Below are 21,687 nucleotides of genomic sequence, written 5' to 3'. Positions count from 1 at the left end.
GTTGAACACAAGTAAACCACCCCTGCTATTTCCAATTGTACAAAAAGGTATCTGCTCGCTGGATCTAACTCCTGGGATAGGATTTTATAGGGTAGGTTTTTGTTGATAGAGAGCCATCCCCACCCCCCCTTTTTTGTTTGTTTGTTTGTTTTACAAGTTGTGTAAATCACATCCCCAATCCAAGGGGCTCCTACAAGCAAAGTGTTTTTTTTCCAATGAGTCTCCTGTAGAAACAAAATGTCTGCTTTTTCTAGTAGCCCGTTTCTAATGAATCAAAATGTTCGGCCAGTCCAGTAGGGATATGTCTAGTAATTCAAATACATTTAGGATGGAAGGCTGGTCTCAAAACTCGTCAAGTGCCCATGTTTGAAGGTGGTAAGTTGAAACAGAAAACCCCAACAATATTGAATATTTTGAGTGCAAAGAGTAGTCAAAAGCAGCTTCAGAGCCCTGGGAAATGCTTAGGTATGCCTTGAGAGATCCTGCAAAACAGAAATTCGGGCTTCATTGAAGGATACCCCATCTTGGTCCCTTAGTTGCCTCAATATTTCATCCTTAAGGCGGTAGGAGTGAAAGAGTCAAATCACATCTCGCAGGCACAAGTCAGTGGTCTTGGGCCCCATCATTCTATGTATGCGTTCTATTTCAAGGGGGGATTCTTTAGGCTTGGAAAGTAAAACTTTGAAGATAGCTGTTGCCACCGCACATAGGTTTCCACTGTTTCAGGTAGACTTCTCTGTTTTCTGTGAGTCAGCCTGTCAAGGCTGGCTGTCAGAGGAGGGGTGGGAGTGTGGTGGGCTCACCTGCAGAGCTTCAGACATTTCATTGTCCCCCTTAGAGTGCTGCCTAGAGTCAGAGAAAGAGTCCTCAACGGTGGTGCCAGAGAACGTGGTACTGGATCTGGGGAGTGTTGGCTCTGAGAGAGCACCTGCTTCTCCGTGTGCCAGTTATCTGAATCTCCTTAAAGGGATGCTTGTTCGCCATCTTGGATGCGCGCTGCGTCCCGCTGTGCTGATGTGAAATAGAGCTCCCTAGTGCTTTTCCTCCCCAAACTGCCGATGTTGATGCCAGTTATGCTCGTTGTGTCACAGGCTTCCGCTCCGACCAATCTGTCTATCAGCCAAGCCACGCCCCCATTCTGTGGCATTTCTATTGTTGGTAACCTGGACAAAATATGTTGAAGTAATGTTCAGCATAGGCATCAATAAACATCATCTTGATGGTCAAGACACTACAAAAGTTTGGCTAGAGTTTTAGAATCTTGGAAATTTGCTTTATACGAGTCTAACTGGAGTGTCTGGGCCTAGTCTTGGATACAGACCAGGGAAGTGCATTCATTTTGTGCTTTCCCTTTAGGACATTCTCCAGACTCTGATTTGACATTTGAGTTTTTCAGCAAAGAATTGTCAAATCTTGCTCCTTTGCTTGAGAGTCCTGCGTTTTTTGATAGAACAGAACAACAATGCGGGGCCACGCAGTGACGCGAGGGAAGAGAGGATGCGTAGTAGCGGGTGGGCCAGATGTAAATAATTTTCAGAATTCTTTGGGGGGTCCAAAAAAGACCTTGCAGGCCAGAGTTTGACACCCCTGACCTAAACAGACTGAAAAGTTTGACATTAAGAACCAGGTTGTCCATGGCCTGTGCCCATGGATCTGATTCTGGAGTCAGAAGTCCCCCTTCTAGTCTGATCCAGACTGGGCACAGTATCAGTGCAGGGGACCTAGTCATAACAGTTTTGTCTCCTGTTCATCTGGGAAATTTAAGCAATTTAGCCAAATCTGATCTGACTTCAGATGGACATATAAATGTCATGGCATTGAGTTTAGCCACCATTAGGGAAGAGTTTTATTACAAACTGTGCTTGTAGAGCCTCGACCCAGATTCTAATTTTTTTCCCCCAAAAAACTATTTATACTTCAGTGTGTTTAAAAAAGTGAATAAAGCTCAAAATCGTAACTTTTATTTCCGTACTCGCAAATGCTTTGGGAACACTGCACATTCTTTTCCAAATTAAAACAGGAAAAAATTATCAAATGTTTTATTCCTTTACACGAAAGAGAATATCAGGCTCTTCAAAAAAGGGCTGTGTGCATTATTCTTTACAAACTCAAACCTTCACTTTAAAAACTTCCAAAAAAATTTCATGATTTTGCTTTTCTTTGAAGTACTGAAGTGATCTTTAGTTGTATAACCACTGTTTCTGAGATATGCTGCACAATTGTGTGTTGCATTGAGTTGACCAACTTCTGCAAACTTGTGAACAGGGATTTCAGCCCAGGATGATCAGACTATATCCCACAATTCTTCTGTATTTCTTGGTTTTGCCTCAAACAACGTTTTTGATGGCACCCCACAAGTCTTTTGGATTAAGGTCTGCTGATTGGGGTGGCCACTCAATAATGTGAATCTTGTTGGTCTGAAACCAAGATGTTGGTTTGCTGGTGTGTTTGGGTTCATTGTCTGGTTGAAACACGGATTTCAGGGGATTTTCCTATTCTACATAAGGGAGTGTAACCTCTCTCAATTTTTTTGATGTATTCAAACTAATCCAAGATCCTTGTTATGTGATAAATAGGCCCAACATCATAGTATGAGAAATATCCCCATACCATGATTCTTGCTACAATTCTTCAATGGTAGTTTTCCGTTTTCTTCCATGTTTTTTAGGATTTGGTTACCATTTTTAAGCATTTGAGATCATTTTAGCTGATTTAGGAAATAGGAATAGGTGAGACTAAAGAAATTTTGCCACACAAGCTATGATTTATATTACTATACAAGCTGATTACCCGGCGTTGCTTGGGTATTTATTTATTTTTACAGGTTTTAAAAGTATAAGTACAATATACAAATTATAATGTAAAATCTTTGACAAATTGACTATAATATTACTTACCACAAAACTTGATTATAAACAACATTTTTAGTTTCACCTCCAGAAGCAAGAATAAATAAGTTCTTGGGCAAACTCACCCTTGAGCAAACAACATAAAGTTGTCTGTGGGAGAAACAGGGGGATCTCAAATCCACTCCGCAGTACGTAATAGTCTGCCCCTGTGACTTGTTGATTGTGATAGAGAATGCAAGTCTCACTGGAATTTGTAATCTCTTATATGGAAAAGGGAGATCCGTTGGAATGAGTGGTATCCATGGGATAAAAACCGTTTCACCCTCCCCCTTTCCTGTTAAGATAGTGGCTTCAATTACATTGGCCAGCAGCTTCTTAACACAAAGGCATGTGCCGTTGCACAGTTTTGGTGAGTCAAGGTTGCGTAAAATAATTGGAGAGCCGACTAAGTAAAAGAAGATTCAGCCGGATCAAGTGAGTTTAGGAACTCTGGGAAATTGATGTATTAATTCAGTGGCCATGCCTGGTAACATTGCAAGTATTTCATTGTTTATTTCGTGGACATTTTTAGCAGCAAGAATGGCCCTCTCTCGCAACCAGTTAAGAGTGATACTTTTGTAAAACTGCTGGATAGACTGCATCTATTAGCTCTGCAATGGACGACACCAGATACAGAAATCGGATGCCAAATTTTATCTTGCCAGAAGACCAACTGGTATACCTTTTCTGATTTCAAGTAGTTTTCAAATTAGAGCACTTTCATCACCCAGATGTACTCTCATGTTTTGCTTTAAAGTTAACTGTTGCACGTCTCCACAAAAATGAATGTTTTAAATGTGTGGATCTCATCAGCGGCTGTTGACATTGGTATAACGGGCAGAGTTTGACGAAAGTCCACAGAGGAGTACCAGAGCTCTTCTCATCAGGTTGTCATTTCCTCTCAGATCTGAGTGACGTGAAGGGCCTCAAGAGCTTTCTTGTGAGCCATGGGATGAATGATCGTCTGGCTTTTTCTCTCATTTCGTGCCCTCGGGTCTCACGCTGTTGTACTGTCTATGAAACTCTAGATGTAAAAGCTCTTTCTCTCTTTTCCTGTAGTTGGGTTTCACGCTGTTGTACTCTCTCTGAAGCTCTAGATGAAGTAGCTCTATCTCTGTTATGCTGTAGTTGGGTCTCATGCTGTTGAAGCTTTAGATGTATTGGCTCTCTCGTGCAGCGTGGCAAGTCCTCTTCCTGTTTACGGTGTTTTCTTTTTTTTTTAAATTTTTTTTGCCTTTGATTGCACTTGACTAATTGCCTTACGTTTTCTCGAAGGCATTTTTACAGGCCAGAAATTTGTAAAGGAGTCCAAAAAAAAGTATATAAAACACACACACACGCACGCACACACACACACACATTTGTTCCAACTTTGTAATGCCTCCCCCGTTAGTATATCCAATTTTTCCATTTTATGTGTTTTGCCACAACTGTCCTACGCCGTGTATTGTGACCCAACTCCCTAGTGTTCTAAGTTTTAGGTGTGTATTCCTTTGTAGTAGTGTAATAGTATAATGAATGTGGTGTAACAAGTTAGGCTTAGTTCATTTTAGCAGCAAAAAACATTTACCCCTTCTGAGTGACTTCTGGCAACTGCTAGGCACCTGGGATTGGTAACAGGCAGTAAGTGCTGTGCTTTTTCAGAGCTAGCAGTTTTTTAAGCAACAGTGGTTCCTGGCATGAGGAATGGACAAATGTAACCTTACTGTCAGTCTGAATTCAGCCTAACTTTAAATGTGCTCTTGAGGCTATATTTAGTTAAAGTAAACTTTTGTGAAAACTTTTTTTTTTTTTACTTGATCCTTTTACAAAATCTGCTTCCACCTTCTCTAATGCTCATTTGTACGTCCAGTGCTGCCTTGCAATGCGCATGCATGAGATTGAACACTTTTTTTTTTTTTTTTTAAACATAAGAAAGCCCCTGAAGATGCATGCACAGTAGGAGCAGTGCAGAGGGAGCAAGAAAGTGTAAAAACAAAAAAAAACACCCATTTTTCCATTATATAACAGACAGTTACTCTTAAATATGTTAAAAATTTTGTACCAATGTGATATCGGATAAGGACAAGACAGCCAATGACCCCCCTCTCATCACTGTCTATATTCTATATAAAAAAAAAAAAATGGTGAAGTTTATGCAGTGTGCAATGTGATGTCATTGGCAGCGTAGTGTAAAGCTCTATGTCTGTAAAAGCTACATGTCATATTCTGCAGCCTAACAACTCGCTGTGTTTAAACCTTCAGATCTCCAAACCTTTAAATCGTTGGTTGTATTGACTTTTAAGTCAAGGTACACGTGGATGCATAGGAACCTGAAACTAGATGCAAGTGGGGTACACTTGTGGCTAAACATTTCTAAAATGTAAATACTATTGCATTATGGGAACATAAATCTCTACCTGCAAAATGTGATGCCTGCTCTGTTACACATATCTGTCTGCATCTCTACCTAAAACCCCAATTTCTCTGGAATTAAGTGGTGCAGGGAAACAAAAATATACCATATATACTTGTGTATAAGCCGATCTGTGTATAAGCCGAGGCACCTATTCTTACCTTGGAAAATAGGAAAAATTGATTGATTCGCGTATAAGCCTAGGGTGGGAAATGCTGCAGCCGCTGGCAAATTTCAAATTCACAATAAATACCAATAAAATTACATAATACAGCCATTACAGCCATAATACGGTAAACAAATACCATGGTGAAAATTTAGTGGTTAGGTAGGTATACTACTTACCATACACAACCCCTAAATTCTCTTTTAACCTCCCTGGCGGTTAAAGAGAATTTATGATTCTGTCCGTAAAAAGTGTAGCCCCCCTTGCGTTCTAATTCTTAATGTATTTCCACGCAAAAAGCGATACATTTTTTTACATGAAAATTTTGTACATTGTAGGCTATAATTCTTAGGCATAACTCATCAAAATATGTCCAATATTTAATAAATGTAATAAACTAATAAACAAAAATAAAAAAATGTTAAAAATTTAGATGTATAATGTAATATAACTGTACAGTAGCATAAAGTTCTTTGTATTGCACTCAATACAGCTATTTTGTATTGAATCCAAAATTATTTGAATTTCCCACCCCGTCTCATGGCCACACCGACATGCACTGACATCCTCGGGAGTCCCTGTCCGAAGATCGTCTCTGCATTCGCAGCTGGAGCCTGAAGACAGAAGATGTGCCAGAGAAGCTGCGGGGACAAGGTAAGTACGTTTTTTCAGTAGTAATCTGATTACTACTGAAAAAACTGTAACAGTGATTGACTTTAGCGCCGGAGTTACGCCGGCTACAAGCCGGCGTAACTCTGCCATACTTAGCTGCTTGATTGGGTGCTTTTTTGCACCAGACCCGCGTATAAGCCGAGGGGGTCTTTTTCAGCTCATTTTGGGGGCTGAAAAAGTCAGCTTATACGTGGGTATATACGGTAGGTGGAAGTGGGAGACACTTGTGGCTATCACATTTCATTACCACGAACCATTACCATGGCATCATTACAACCTTAAAAAAACAAAAAAAAAACTGTTGTCAAAAATGCACTTACTTGTTACATATGACTGTAACTTTCTAGTACCTCAACCCCAATAAATTTTAGTGGGCAGAGTTTGTTTCAGTGATGCCATAGTAATGAAGTTTTAGGGGATGGTAACCACAGATGTTCCCCACTTGTACCTATATTTTTGGTTTCTTACACCTCTCCATTCCTGGGAAATTGAAGATCGAAATGTGTAACAGGGCAGGAAAGCCCATTTTGATGGGCAGAGTGTTTTATACTCTAATGATGCTGTAGTAATGAGATTGTAAGGGGAGAATGTGCCTGCCACTTGAACCTATATTTTTAGTTTTGTACCCCCCACCTCAGAGAAATTGGCGTTCAAAGAGGAGAAGCAGACAGTAGTTTCATAGGTATAGATATGTGACAGGTAGGTATATATTTAGGGGCCCACCCCAATGCTCCTTGCTATGTTAGTAGCCCCGGGGTCCCCAATTTGTATTTTCAATTTAGGGACTCCAAGGCGCACTTTCCTCTTAAACAGCAACCCCAAAGTTCAATTTTCATAACTTTTTACATAGGTGACCCCATATCTTGAAATTCTTTAAAGCTGGGGGTCTGTAGTTGTAGTAACTAGTATCTGAGGGTCCCCTGTGCACCCTGAACATTACAACTCATTGTGACATACAGTTTAGGACATATGGAGGTTTGTACACAGAGAACTGTGCGGATGCAGAACAACATGCAGATTTCACACACAGCTCCAGCACTTGATACATTTTTGAGGCAGCTTTTTTCAGTAACAGCTAACAAGAACCCTCATACTCTTCCCACTTCCCAAGATAACTATACACCTTACAATTAAATTATACGATCTCTCTGTGCACTACCACCAACAACAATACAACCAACTAAAAAAAATATGAATACTACAGGTATTATAATATACAGAGAGGACAGACCACAATCTAATACTGCACTACAGACAATATCACACATAAAAGAAGCCTTGGATTTCATATATTCATACCCAGTCTTTTTCTGTAATGGATCAAAGCTATCTTAGAATACCTGTCGATATGTTTTTTTTGTGTAGCTCTTAGAGAAATCTGGTTTTGACAAAGGCCAATGTTATATTGCTATCAAATAAAATCTTTGTATTTCTTAGACTGAGAAGCCTATCATTTTCTGCACTTCTTGATTTTTTTCCCATCTTTTATCAACTCTTTGTAATCAAAGTACTTTGTTCTTTTAATCAAATTTTCAGAGAAATGCATTCTAACTAGCATGTACAACATTTGTTGCCCTCCTTAAATAAGGGCCATAATTGACACTTGTTTTTTTTTACAGAATAAATTACCTCACCAATAGAACTCCACACTGCTATTTTGATTAGGCTATTTTGAATTTTCATGTATTGATTTATTTATTCAGAATCCACAACATGCATGTCCTGACTGTTGGGTCTGTTGATTTTCTTTTACTCTACTACACCTTCTAGTAAATGATTTGCTATGTAAAAATATAATTTCTACCAAAATCTCTGATTGATCATGTTAGTGGTGTCGGACTGTTATTCTGAGGGCAACTGTATATATTAGCCTCTCACTCGATAGTTCTGCCTATCTACACCCCTGTGATTCCATGCAATCCAATTCTTGCTTTCTCTGCACTTCTTCACCCTGTTTTCCTTCCATAAAGTAAAAAAAAACTGATTGTAGTTTATATAAACTGTCTTTATAATGTTTCATGTTGTTTTTGCATTCAGAAGAGATGAGTCCTACTGGCCAGATTCTAAACGGATGGCTTTGGATGATCGATATCGAGACTTTGCAAGACCAGACAGATTTAACGATTTTGAGAATAGGGATCGTGGCCGATTTATGGACCATATGCACATGGACAGGTAAATTTTATTAAAGTGAGAAAACAAATGGTGTGTGTGTATGTCTACACATGTATTTATGTATATGTTTTTCTTTCTTCTAAGTGGTTAAGCAGATCCCCATGTTTAAGTTAAGATATACTTAAAGACTTAAGTATACACAAACCATTACATTTAAAAACATTTCATAAAGGTTGTTGATCCGAAACAGCCTTTTTATTCTTTTTTTTTTTTTCTATATGCATGTAAGCATTCTGTTGGCATTCTGGTGGCTGGATGTTATTTCTATGGCCAAGTTTCTTGGTGGATTCCTGAGAAGTTGAACTCTGCTAAACCCACTAATGCAGGGGGTTAACAGTATGTAGCGCTAATGACTGAAATAAAATAAAACAAAAAATTCAGCTGTTATGGCCTGTTGAAAGCTTTTTGGTTTATTTTTGTTTTAGTCCATTTGCCCATTGCCATAAGACATGTCTACAGTGCTTGTTTGCAGGTTTTGCATCTTAGAACCCCCTGTACTGTTCAATTTTTGAGGGACTTGTTTTCAAGCCGACACCTAATGCCATTATTGAGTATTCTACTGGTGGCAAGTGTGCTCCTCTTCATCCATGTAGGAAGGCTAAGAAAATGTTAGGTAAATCCCTTAACCTGAATCCTACCTATTATGCATATTTAGCGTCTACTCGTTCCTATCAAAATCCTTCTACAGCATGAATGTGTGTCTCCATTTATTTAGTATGGGGACAACTGTAAGTTTTTGCAAGCACTTGGCTTGGGGCTTTTTAGTGCAGAGTGATAGTCTAGCCATTCACTTAACATCTTTTCATCTTGCATCTTTACAACCTATTTGTGTTTCTGCATTAGCAACTTCACTTATAAATCTTTTTGGATCTAGTTGCCTACTGATTGACTGATTACAGAAGATTCTTGCCAAAGCTATTACGGTTACTTTTTGAATGAATCTTTTGCCCTCCATAGTAGCCAGTAGTAGTAATGATCAATTGCATTTATGTTTTTGTGCGCACTGTATGTTTAACACAGCATTCACTTTTCTTCTTCAGGAGGGATGATTCGAGGTCTGGCATGGGTGGCAGAGTTCTTGTAAGTGTGTTAAAGAAAATTTAAAAATTGAGTTTCATTAAAGAAAGACAATGTTAAACCCCACCCCCTTCTTTGCTTGCACAGCCCTTATTTTTATTTTTTTAATTCTAATTCTGTAGAATTACTCAGATCGTCATGGGAGAGATCAGCACGAAGGGTGGGGAGACTATGACAGACGTGTGGATGATGAGAGGGCCATGCCACCGCTGGGAAGGTTTGTCCTTTATCTAATTTTTCATAGCACTGGCTGTTGATTTCCGAATGTAGATTGAACACTTACAAACTTTTCCCCCCAAATATAATAGATATTTGAGCCCTACGGTTTGGTTACTTACTCCTTGTTTTAGGAATAAAATGCAATATATATACACTTCCTAAAGTTTCTGTTTTAGTTTGGGATCTGGTGATTGTGGAGGCTTTTGGAGTACAGTGAACTCCATGTCAACCAGTTCGAAATGATTTTAGGTTTGTGACGGGGCACATTAACCTGCTGGAATTACCCAGTAATAAAGTAGTAATTAAGGGAGGGACATGTTCAGCATCCAAAGTTCGTAACAATTAGTTGGTACTAAGAGGCCAAGTGTGCCAAGCAAATATCCCCCACACCATTACACCTCCACTAGTCTGAACCTTTTACACAAGGCAGGATGGATCCTTTCTTTTATGCGGAGGACGCCAGAATCTGACCCTTTTAAGCTAACCATCTAAGCTTTTGCACCTGAAATCAAGACGCATTGGACCAGGCAACATTATTCCAGTTTTCTCTGGTTGAACTTAGTGAACCCATCTACCTCATTGCCTGTTTGTAGTTGACAGGAGTGGCACGTGGTCTTGTCTTCTGCAGCTGTAGCCCATCTTCTTCAAGGCTCACCCTGGTGTGTGTTCTAAGAAGCTCTTCTGCATTGTAGTTTTCTACTCTGACCTATCCTACTGGCATCAGTTAGACATTTTTTTGCTAGAAGACCACTGCTTCATAGATATTTTCCCTTTTTCTTGCTCATTTTCTATGAAAACACTATAGATGGTTGTGTGTGAAAACTACAGTGGATCAGCATTTACTGAAATACTCGGAGCAGGCCCCACCACCAACCACCACGCCGTCTTCAAACTTGAATCGACCATACTCACTCCGATGTTTGGTTTGAACCTTAGTAGGTTCTCTTGACAGTGCATACATGCTATAGATTCTTTATGTTGTTTCCATGTGATAAGCTGATAAGCTTAGAAAATTGCACGTGTGTAAGTATCTGTTACACACATACACATGCACACTTTACGGAGATTTAGATAGTTGGTCTGTAATAATTTGACTTGTGGTAATCTGTATGGTCTGAATTGTCCTAATCTTTATGGGTTACATATTTGTACTTGTGCTGAAGTGTAAAGACATTTATTGACACAAGTAATTACCAGGAGTTTCCTCAGCATCCTGTGTTTCCCAATGTGTTACTACAGTATGTATAAGATTGCCAGTACCAGTTATAGAGTTCAGTCATGCATTGAATGCATAGAAAGAGCCTGATATCACAATACTTCATTGTAACTTGTTATTTTTTTAATAATAAACATCATATAAACATCAATATGAAACATTTTGACAGACATATGCCACAATATAGACTCAATATGCAATTTTTTTCCAAATATGCCACAGACTAGTGAAGAGTCCAAGTAATTGTGTTTTATATTTCACGCTTCACTGTAAACTGACGGTTTATTTTTACACTGTATTTTTGTCAGAACAGTTAATGTAGAAATAATAAAATAATAAGTTAATAAAAGAACAAAAAACATGCTAAAAATCTAATTTAAAAAGTGGTGTCTTGTTTGTTAGGGATGGACGCAATTGGGGAGATCATGGTCGTAAGATGGAATCTGATCGGTCAAGACCAGGTAATAATGACCATAGCAATATACAAAGAGCGCAAATGCCCACAATAGTTGGCAGTATAGCATCTAGTAGGTAATAAAAAGCCTCAGGTCTTTTTTGCTGTAAGTTTATTCGCTGTGGAAGAATTCTAAAGTAACAAAGTGTGTTTTTCAAAGGTGACCGTGTTTTACCAGGATCATCAGGGCAAGGACACATGAATAGAGGAGTGCATGGGTAAGCATATATCAGTGCGTTAAATATTTTCTTTATAAATGTTAAATCAGAAATAGATGTGTAGGCCTTTTAATAAAATTTGTTTTCATTATTACAGTAGTATTATAGATTGGTAAACTTTATTTGCATGGATTCTAAAAGCTTTTACCACCATAATCCTAAGGGTATGCAGTTAGGGAATGAAAACAATTTACACTACCACATTGTGCGACCACCATGGCAGGATTTCTATCCTTTTGTACCACTTATTCTATGTAATGTAATTACACAGTGTTCGCTGCTTGTTTAATTAGGGCACGAACACAACGTGCTTGACATCACTACATGCACACATGACAAATATCTACCATATTGCAAAATAATTAAAATTTTTTTTTTTATTTAGTGTATGGCAGAAAATTATTTAAAAGTGACTGTTTATGACTGATATGCAAAACTAAAAAGTACATGTATTTTTTGAGCCATATCTTGTTGCCCATTGTAAAAAAAAAAATGTTTGACTTATTTTATTCTAAAAATGTTGTATTTTAAATATTATGTTCAATACATTTTTATTAGAGTTTATATTTTAACAGCATCCATAAACATATTTCTTTTACAATGCAGTGGAAGAAAAACAACAAAACAAAAAATACCAAGTAACAAGGAATTGGGAAGGGAGGGGGCACCATAAACCAACAACAATTGGAAAATCTGAACACCGGATACATTTCCAACATTTAAACTCAAACAACAGTATACAATTTGTGACAATAATGTTAAAATTATCAAGAAAACAACTTTACCATGTTATCAAAACCGACACATTTGAATCTGGCACAGAGTATTGGACCCAGGGTTCCGAGACCTGTATGAATTTAGAATAAGTATCCTTCAACGTACTGGACAGCTTTTCATTGATGCACATATTGTCAACTCCAAGTTTAACTTCGTGGAATGGAATAAATTGTTTCTTCCACCTGTTTGCTATCGTTTGCTTAGCAGCTGTAGGAATATACGTACACAATTTAAATTGGACCTTGGAAAGGTTCTGTGGTTTGAAATGTAATAGCGCCAGCCATGGATTTTTAAGTAAATGCATCTGAAACTGTATTCAACAGACGGAAAACCTGTCCCCAGAATTTTATGACAAAGGAGCAAGTCCACCATATGTGCATAACCCAACCCAGTTCCTGACAACCCCTGGAACGCCTATCTGACCCACTAGTGGTGCAGTGTTTCAGACGTGCAGGGACCATGTACCATCTAGTCATAACCCTATAAACAAATTCTATGGTTACAATAATAATGGAGCAGGAGGTCAGCTTGGACCTCATATGACACCAGGCTTCATCTGTCTAGGAGCATCGAAGATCTTTTTCCCAATCAACTACATATTTATGATCTCTTGGAGAAAGTAATTCATTTAATGCAGCATAAATTATAGAAATCAAATTAGGCTGTAGGGGAGTCAGAAGACAGATATGCTCCATGACAGATAAAGATAACCAAACCCCTCCGAAACCTAACAGAGATTTTATCCAGTGCCTAAGCTGAATGTAACGGAAATATTCCCTACTAGGAGCCTCATGTGAAACTCTGATTTGTTCCCAACTCATAATACCAGTTCGTGTAAGCAATGAGTATACCACAGTGAAATTATGAAAAGACCACCAGGAGAAAATGCTCCAGGAGACTAATGACCTGGAAAAAAAACAAGGGACTATGTATTATAGGGAGCAAAGGTAGGAAAGGTGATATCAGGCCACTGGAGTATTGCACCAATTCCCATATTGTCAAGATATGCCTAAGATGAGGGCTCATACATGAAGAACGCAGTTTGGCTGGTAGCCATGGGAATGATCCAACACCTAAGGGGCCACATAACATTGCTTCCAACTGAACCCACTGAGGAGCTCTAGTCCCAGCGTATAAAGATGGTATGGGAGCTATATGAGAGGCCTGGTAATATTTAGCAAAATTTGGGACCCCCAGACCACCGTGCCTCCTATGTGGAAACATAGACTTCTGTGCAATCCTCGGTTTTTTACTGCTCCAAATGAATTTAAAAACTTCCTGCTGGAGGGTCTTTAAATATACCGGTGTAACCCGCATGGGATTAGACCTGAACATATATAGCACTTTTGGTAAAACAAACATTTTTACTAGATTAACATTAACTATCCATGAAAGCAGTAAGTGCATCCATTTAGTCAATTGAGTCTTTAAGCGTGTGAGTAAGGGTTGAAAATTAGATGTATATTGTATAAGTGTCACATGTATCCCTAGATATTCCAATTTCTGTGGGCCCATGTGAATTTAAACGATTGTCTGATGGTATCCACAACTGATTGTGGCAAAGCTATATTAAGGGCAGTGGATTTAGTCTCGATGCGCAAGCCTGAGATATCCGCAAAATTATGTAGTGTTGTGATTAGGTTAGGCAGAGTAACTATAGGTTGCGTTAAAACGAGGATATCATCCGCAAATAGATTTATTTAAAAAAATGCAATGATAAATTTCCAACTCATGAATATTGGGATCAGAACGAATTCATTGGGCCAATAGCTCGAGAGCCAACACAAAAAGTAATGGTGAAAGAGGACACCCCTGGTGCGTGCCTCGTTGAATAGGAAATGCAGAAGAGTAGTACGACATATATCCAGTCTCGCTACCGGGGTGGAATATAATGCCCTAATTCAAGACAGAAATTGACTCTGAAAACCCATTTGGACAAGACATAAAGCAGATAATCCCAGGAAGCTGTGTCAAAAGCCTTGTGTATATCTAACGACGACAACATAGTGGGAAGTTTACGTTGATGTGCTAAATGAACCAGACTGATAATCTTTCATGTACTGTCCAGGGATTGTCTGCCATGTATTATGACATGCAAAAATTTATTCAGACTATTAGCCAAAATTTTAGTCAAGATATCTACATTCAATAATGAAATCGGACGATAGGTATGTACCTCTAAAACATCTTTGCCAGGTTTGGGAAGCATGGTGATATAGGCTAATACAGAGTATATGTTTAATTGGGTTTTTGCTTCAGATGGTTGAAAAAATGCACTAAATGTAGTATGGGGCCAACTAATTTTTTTATAGTAGGAGGCTGAAAATCAGTGTGAACCTGGAGATTTATTTGATTTAAGAGATTTAATAGGAGCAAGCGTCTCTTCCAGCGTTCTATCTGCTTTCATGGCCTCCACCATACTTAGAGTACGCAGTGTAATATCTTTAGACAGTGCATGTGCTGCGGAAGGCTGAAAGTCTGCTAGAGACTGTGGAAAGCACCTCCCAAAACCGACGCACTATATTATTCAGATTGGCCGAATCAGTGCCGTTGGGTAATTGCATTCAGGTCGCAGATAATTTAGGCATATGTAGGTTGGCCAATTCGCCAGCATGCTGCCTGGCTTTTTAGCCCTTGCATATAGTACTTTTATTCTGACCACTTGATCTGCCGCTCCACCTCACGGTCTAAAAGAATGTTCAGTTCCAGTTGTACTTTTTGAACTTGGCGATATAATCTACATTGTGTGTCCTTTCAAATATGTTCCAGTTGCGCCAATTGAGAAGTCGGAGCCTCTATTTGTTTCAATTGCTTTTGTCTAGAGGCCAATTGTATAAATTAGCCTCTTATGGGCGTCCCATAGCTTGATTGGGGATGCCACTGTCTCTGAATGAGTAGCAAAAAAATCAGAGATAAAACTTACAATTTGGCCAATCCTATCTGGGGAAGATAGCATGGCCTCATTTAGGTGCCAAAAAAATTCAGAAGACCAAGGCATTAAAGAAGAACATTCAATCATATTTGGAGAGTGGTCAGACCAGGGGGTGGATAAAATGCTAGCTGCAGGAACCTGAGGCAAAAAATTTGGATGTACCAAAATGTGATCTATTCTAGTGAAACACTGATGTAAGAGGGAATAGTACGTGAAATCTTTCATGGATGGGTGAAATTCCCGCCATACATCAGTCAGTAGATGAACAATTAGCAATTCAGCGAATTCCTTTGAAAAGGATGATACCTCATGGGTGGCGTGAGTAGGAGTGGAGGACTTTTCTAGTTTAGGAATAATCAGATTAGAGTTCCCCATCATAAGCACAGTACCTTCAACATGTTGGCCCATTACCATCAATAAATGTCTAAAAATTTAGGCTGATGATGGTTTGAGGCATAATAGTTAACAACCGTAACCGCAATATCAAAAATGTGGCCTTGCAGTATTAAATAATGACCTGTCGGGTCCTGAACTTCTTTATGGCAAAGAAAGGGGGAGTTTTTATAAAAAGAAAATGGAAACACCTCTTTTCCTGAAACGTAGAATGGTATGCTTGTGGATAATTTTTGTGGAAAAATTTTGGGCAAGAAGTGGTCGAGAACCTAGTCTCCTGCAGACAACTTGCATAACAATACTGAGTTGAATATTAGTTAAAAGGCCTTTCTCCTTTTATTAGGCGCATTGAACCCCTGCACATTATGCGATAATATCACACAATCAGAGCGAGACAGAGTATACTCACAAATTCTAACCACAATATGCTGATGACAAATAGAACCGATCAAAGTGTACCTGGCATAAAAGGTGTCAAAACATAATAAGGTGCCAAAACAAGGAGGAACAGAAGTAAACCATAACGGTGTAACCAAGGGTTAAACGGACTAAATATAGACGTCAGCGCCAGTCGGCACTGGACGCCTATAAAACCTTCATAGACGGGGAAATAGCATGCCCAAAAGACCTTTATGGGGGTCTGCCAGGTCAATTCGAGCATGAGCTGCTCATCTAAACACATACCTGAGAGAAATAAGTAAACTGGCAATAAGAACATGAAAAATCACATACCCAGCCTCGAACAGGCACATAAACTTCCCTTCGGGAAAATGCAATCAGTCAAACTAAGGCTGGATGACCCTGAGAAAATCAAAATAGCGAAATCAACAGTTATTCCGTAGCGGCTGTAGCAGAACTGTGCAGCACTGTAAACTTCCCAGGAGATCTGGGGTATTTAGCCTGCTGAAGTGACAGGCGATCTTTGCGTCGCTGAGAGTCCCAAATTGGCGACAGCCTAGATGAGCTTTGGGAATCACGGGCTTTGTGGAACAGTAGAAGGCAGTTGTATTTTCAGGTATTCAAATAGCTCTTGAGCTTCCTCAGATGAAGAAACACCTCTGGTCTGTCTCATGTAAACAAAGATCAGTTTGAAAGGGAAATCCCATTTATACTTTATTCCAAAGTTTTGTAGAATAGGCAGGAACGGTTTCAGTGCCTTCCGTTTTTGGATGGTTTGCGGAGCCAAATCAGCATAAATTTGGTATACAAATGATTTAAACATTGACTATTTCTTTTTTCAAAGTAGCTCTCATAGTGGCTTCCTTTGTTTTATAATACGTAAGTTTAAGGATGACATTCCTATGGGGGACCATCTGGTTTCTTAGGATCCAAAGCCCATGTATCCGATCACACTCTAAACGATCGACTGGTACATAAGGAAGAATCTCCTGGAGTAGAGCAGTAATAAAAGAAGGCAAATCTGCCACACTCTCAGGTAGGCCCCTAATTCTCAAGTTACCTCTGCGATGACGATTATCCATGTCCTCCAGGCCAAGCATAGCCTCCTTCAAATCAGATTGAAGCATGGATATATCATGGTCGTGAGAAGCAATGACCGCATTGCATAATCCATTTTTGTCTCCAGAGTATTGATACGAGATCCCTGATCTCCTTTGTGAGAGTCTGGGCTAGTTTCTCTATAGCCTGTGTGAGTTCCACACTGCATCCCTGCACACATAATATTGCTAAACCCTGAGCACTGAGTGAGAGGAGCCGTCGCTGGAGATCTTTTCCATGAGAGCAGGAGGATCCGGAGAAGAAGCAGGAGCTGCGCCTGGAAGTGAACTGTCCGCCATCTTGCCCACATGTTTAGGATAAGAAGCAGAGGCTACAGCCCGCGATTGAGACCGTCCGGCTGTTGAGGATTACCTCATTACGAATCAGCACAATCCCAGGAGTATGAGCTGCTGGTAGGACCTGCTGAAATCTTTCTACCACCGGTGCTAATGCTGGCTGCACGCTCAAGTGGCGGAGAGGCGAGTTAATGTGTGGCCATATCTGTCGGCTGCTCACTAGCGCCCCCCTCATATTTGAAATTTTATAGACTAATACATTGCTCTATACCAGGGGTGCCCACATTTTTTGACTTGCGAGCTACTTTTAAAATGACTAAGTCAAAATGATCTACCAACTATACCGACTTGGACTTAAAATCTACCGCGCACAGGAGTTATTATTTTGAAAGGCAAGGCTCCGCAATCTACTCATGTTAACTTTGCGATCCACCTTTTGGACACCCCTGCTCTATAACATATAATGATTCTTACAGCTGTTAGTTTATAAATGAATTTTTTTTTTTTTTTTTTTTTTTTAGAGTTAGGAACCACTTGCAACCTCTTGTGGAATGTTTTTTGTTGGGGAATTATTTTTCCTTCTCTTTTGCCCCAGTTTCCCAGTTTCTCTGTAATATAGTCGGTATATGGCATAATAGACATTATTAAAGGGTGCAATGTTTTTGTTTTTGGGAGCTTCTTTCTTTTCTTTGTAACATTTTCAATGTTTTAATACCTGCAACAACCTTAAAACCCTGCCACTAGAGTGTTACTAGAGTTAGGCCCATAAATATTTGGACAGAGAACTTTTTTCTAATTTTGGTTCTGTACATTACCACAATTGATTTGAAATGAAACAATTCAGATGCAGTTGAACTGCAGACTTTCAGCTTTAATTCAGTGGGTTGAACAAAAATATTTCATAAAAATGGGAGGAACTAAAGCCTTTTTTTAACACAATTGCTTCATTTTAGGAGCTCAAAAGTAATTGGACAAATTAAAAAGCTGAAAATAATATGTTCATTTCTAATAAGTGGTTGAAAACCCCTTGCTGGCAATGACAGCCGGTAGTCTTGATGTCATGGACATCGCCTGATGCTGGGTTTTCTCCTCTCTAATTCTCTGCCAGGCCTTTATTGCAGCGGCTTTCAGTTGCTGTTTGTGGGCCTTTCTGTCCGAAGTTTAGTCTTCAACAAGTGAAATGCATGCTCAATTGAGTTCAGATCAGGTGACTGACTTGGCCATTCAAGAATATTCCAATTCTTTGCTTTATTAAACTCATGGGTTGCTTTGGCTGTATGTTTTGGGTCATTGTCTATCTGTATTATAAAACGCCTCCCAATCAACTTGACTGCATTTAGCTGGATTTGAGCAGACAGAATTCATTTGGCTGCTGTTGTCCTGTGTCACATCATCAATAAACACTAGTGTCCCAGTTCCACTGGCAGCCATGCACGCCCGAGCCATAACACTGCCTCCGTTATGTTTTACAGATGATGTGGTATGCCTTCTCCATACTTTTTTTTTTGTCATCCTTCTGGTAAAGGTTGATCTTGGTTTCATCTGTTCAAACAATGTTTTTTCCAGAACTGTGCTGGCTTTTTTAGATGTTTTTGAGCAAAGCCCAATCTATCCTTTATATTCTTGAGGCTTATGAGTGGCTTGCACCTTGCAGTGCACCCTCTGTATTTACTTTCATGCACTCTTCTCCTTATGGTAGACTTGGATACGCCTACTTCCTGGAGAGTGTTGTTCACTTGGTTGGCTGTTGTGAAGGGGTTTCTCTTCACCATGGAAATGATTCTGCGATCATCCACCACTGTTGTCTTCCGTGGATGTCCAGGTCTTTTGGCATTGCTTTGTTTCTTTTGCTTTGTTTCTTTCTTTTGTGATGTACCAAACTAGATTTTGCCACTCCTAATATTGTAGCAATTCCTCGGATGGGTTTTTTCTGTTTTTGCAGCTTAAGGATGGCTTGTTTCACCTGCATGGGAGAGCTCCTTTGACCGCATGTTTGTTCACAGTAAAATTCTCAAAATACAAGCACCCCCCCCGCTCCTCAAATCAACTTCAGGCCTTTTAGCTGCTTAATTGATAATAACATAACAAAGGAATTGCCCACACCATCCTATGAAATAGCCTTTGAGTCCAATTGTCCAATTACTTTTGAGCCCCTGAAATAATGTGATTGTGTAAAAGAAAAAAAAAACTTTAGTTGCTTACATTTTTATGCTATCTTTTTGTTCAGCCAAAAGTCTGCAGTTCAACTGCATCAGAGGTTTCATTTATTTAATTAATTAATTGTGGTAGTGTACAGAACCAAAATTGGAAAAAAGTTGTCTCTATCCAAATATTTACCTAACTGTGTATGCATATTAAAGATATACTCGGTACTCCAGTGTTCAGGGCTGCAGAATAACATATGTCTGACAGCTAGTGGTTCCAGCACACTCACTAACACCACCACCATTTAATTTGATAGATTAAAAAAATAACAGTAGCCTCCTTAGTATATAGTGCAAGTTTTAAAAATTTGGTACGTGTAATGCTGATTTCTGTACACCTAGGTCATTGTTGACATTTTTCGATAGTGCTAAAAGTTTCTTTTTTTTTTATTGCAGGTTTCTTCCAAATGAAAATTCTCAAAATATATCAACAATGGGACTTCAAAGCGGAAATTTTGGAGGACAGAGCAGGCCCAATGAACCACGTTTTACACATCGTTACTAAACATTTTAAATATTTTTAGGGACACTAATTATCTTTTTCCTTTTCATTTCAAGCTTTTTTTTCTTGAATGTTTTTTTCCCTCTAAGTTGATCATGTATGCAGGGCTTCTACAAGTTTTTTTCTCCCACAATACAAGTCTTTTAAAAATCTCTGTAAGCAGAATCTTTTGTGATAATTCTAAGTGTGTGTATTGCATGATTGTACAAATCCAGTTTTACAACTGTGCAAAGTTTTTGGTGGGGGTGGTTAAGAGTTAATATTGAAAGAAACTTAAGCAGCCATAGCAAGCTACCACTAGTAACTAATGCTCTGTATATAAGATTTTTTTTTACCACATTTGAGTAATAGTGTCTCTTTAATAGAGTGTTAATAAAATGTGAGCCAACAATTTTTTGTTATGATCTGCTTTACTTCTATTATCGAACTGCCTTGTCTTGTAACAAACATTTGCTCATAAGCCAAGATTTTTTTTTGAAAGTACAAAGCCTTAACATTGTGGTATTTTTTCTCTTTTGTGTTTTCATAAATACAGTTAATACGGTTAGAAAAAATATGTCCAACTTTTTCTTTAGCATTTAGTATGTGGGTGATTAAGCTCAGAAGGTAAATTTTGTCTCCTTGTTCCTGTTCCATGATCTTGGTTCACCAATAAAGTTTTGGGCTTGATGCAGATTCACTTTGTACAGACAAGAACTGATATGCTGACTGTTCTCCTAGCTTTGAAGTGCAGCTGCTACAGGTTTGACTGTCAACTGCAAATGATCAAGCGATTTTAGCAGTTATGTCATTAAAAGGCCGTAATACTATGTTTTATTTCTTCCTTTTTTACTTGTGTTTACTTACCTTTTTTATAAGGATGTTGAAAAAACTTCTGAATAGCAACAAAAGTGGAAGAATGAGGTGTGTGAAATATGGTTATCAGAATTCAAAGCATTTTTATATAATAAAGATATATATTTGTCCCAACTGCAAGAAAGGTTTTCCTTAAAAATCTGATTTTGTTATGCATCAAAAATCTCATATAGGATTGCATATGCCTGCCTTAAGTGTAGGAAATGTTTTTCGGATAAGCCGTGTTTCTGTTCTGTGCGAAAAAAGTTATACAGAAATCATCACTCATCCACAATCTCGCACTGGGGAGAAGCCACATTCCTGTATTCAGTGTGGAAAATGTATACAGGTAGTCCCCGAGTTACACACGAGATAGGGACTTTAGGTTTGTTCTTAAGTTGAATTTGTATGCAAGTCAGAACAAGTACATTGATAAATGCAATTTAGGACAGATGTTTGTCTCAACACATTAGACAGCGTGGTGTCAGTTACTGTAAAAAATCCTCACTGTAAGTTTATCACAAAAAACAAAACAACAAAAAATAAATAAACTTTATGGAGCGTAGACATACATTAACTTCTGGAGCAAGATGTGAAACGGCTGCAGAGTTTCTTGGTCATGCAAACTGCCCCCCTCCCCCTATCAAGCCTCCGTTCTACACGAGTAAGCAGGGAAGCCCCGTTCGTATCTAGGAGGCATCCGCATGTCGGATGTCCTTAACTCGGGGACTACCTGTAATCTTACTGTACATCAGCTATGCCTTAACACAGA

General features: G+C 38.9%; 1 protein-coding gene across 2 annotated transcripts in view; it reads left to right on the top strand.

Moving 5' to 3' along the window:
- The window catches only part of LOC140326391 (major facilitator superfamily domain-containing protein 12-like), a 209,809-nt gene extending 188,919 nt beyond the window's left edge, over positions 1–20,890 (top strand). The window contains exons 14-19 of one of the 2 annotated variants that reach the window (XM_072404938.1): positions 8,162–8,296; positions 9,337–9,376; positions 9,496–9,590; positions 11,211–11,269; positions 11,423–11,480; positions 19,976–20,890. In XM_072404938.1, the coding sequence (XP_072261039.1) occupies positions 8,162–8,296; positions 9,337–9,376; positions 9,496–9,590; positions 11,211–11,269; positions 11,423–11,480; positions 19,976–20,084 (496 nt within the window). In that variant the 3' untranslated portion in view covers positions 20,085–20,890. Of the gene's footprint in view, positions 1–8,158; positions 8,297–9,336; positions 9,377–9,495; positions 9,591–11,210; positions 11,270–11,422; positions 11,481–19,975 lie in introns of both variants that reach the window. The other variant, XM_072404937.1, reaches the window with a different exon arrangement.
- Positions 20,891–21,687: the final 797 nt, after the last annotated feature.

The sequence above is a fragment of the Pyxicephalus adspersus genome, chromosome 3 (genome assembly GCF_032062135.1).
Source record: "Pyxicephalus adspersus chromosome 3, UCB_Pads_2.0, whole genome shotgun sequence".
NCBI classification, from domain to species: domain Eukaryota; kingdom Metazoa; phylum Chordata; class Amphibia; order Anura; family Pyxicephalidae; genus Pyxicephalus; species Pyxicephalus adspersus.
This window is presented reverse-complemented; position numbering and strand designations above follow the sequence as displayed.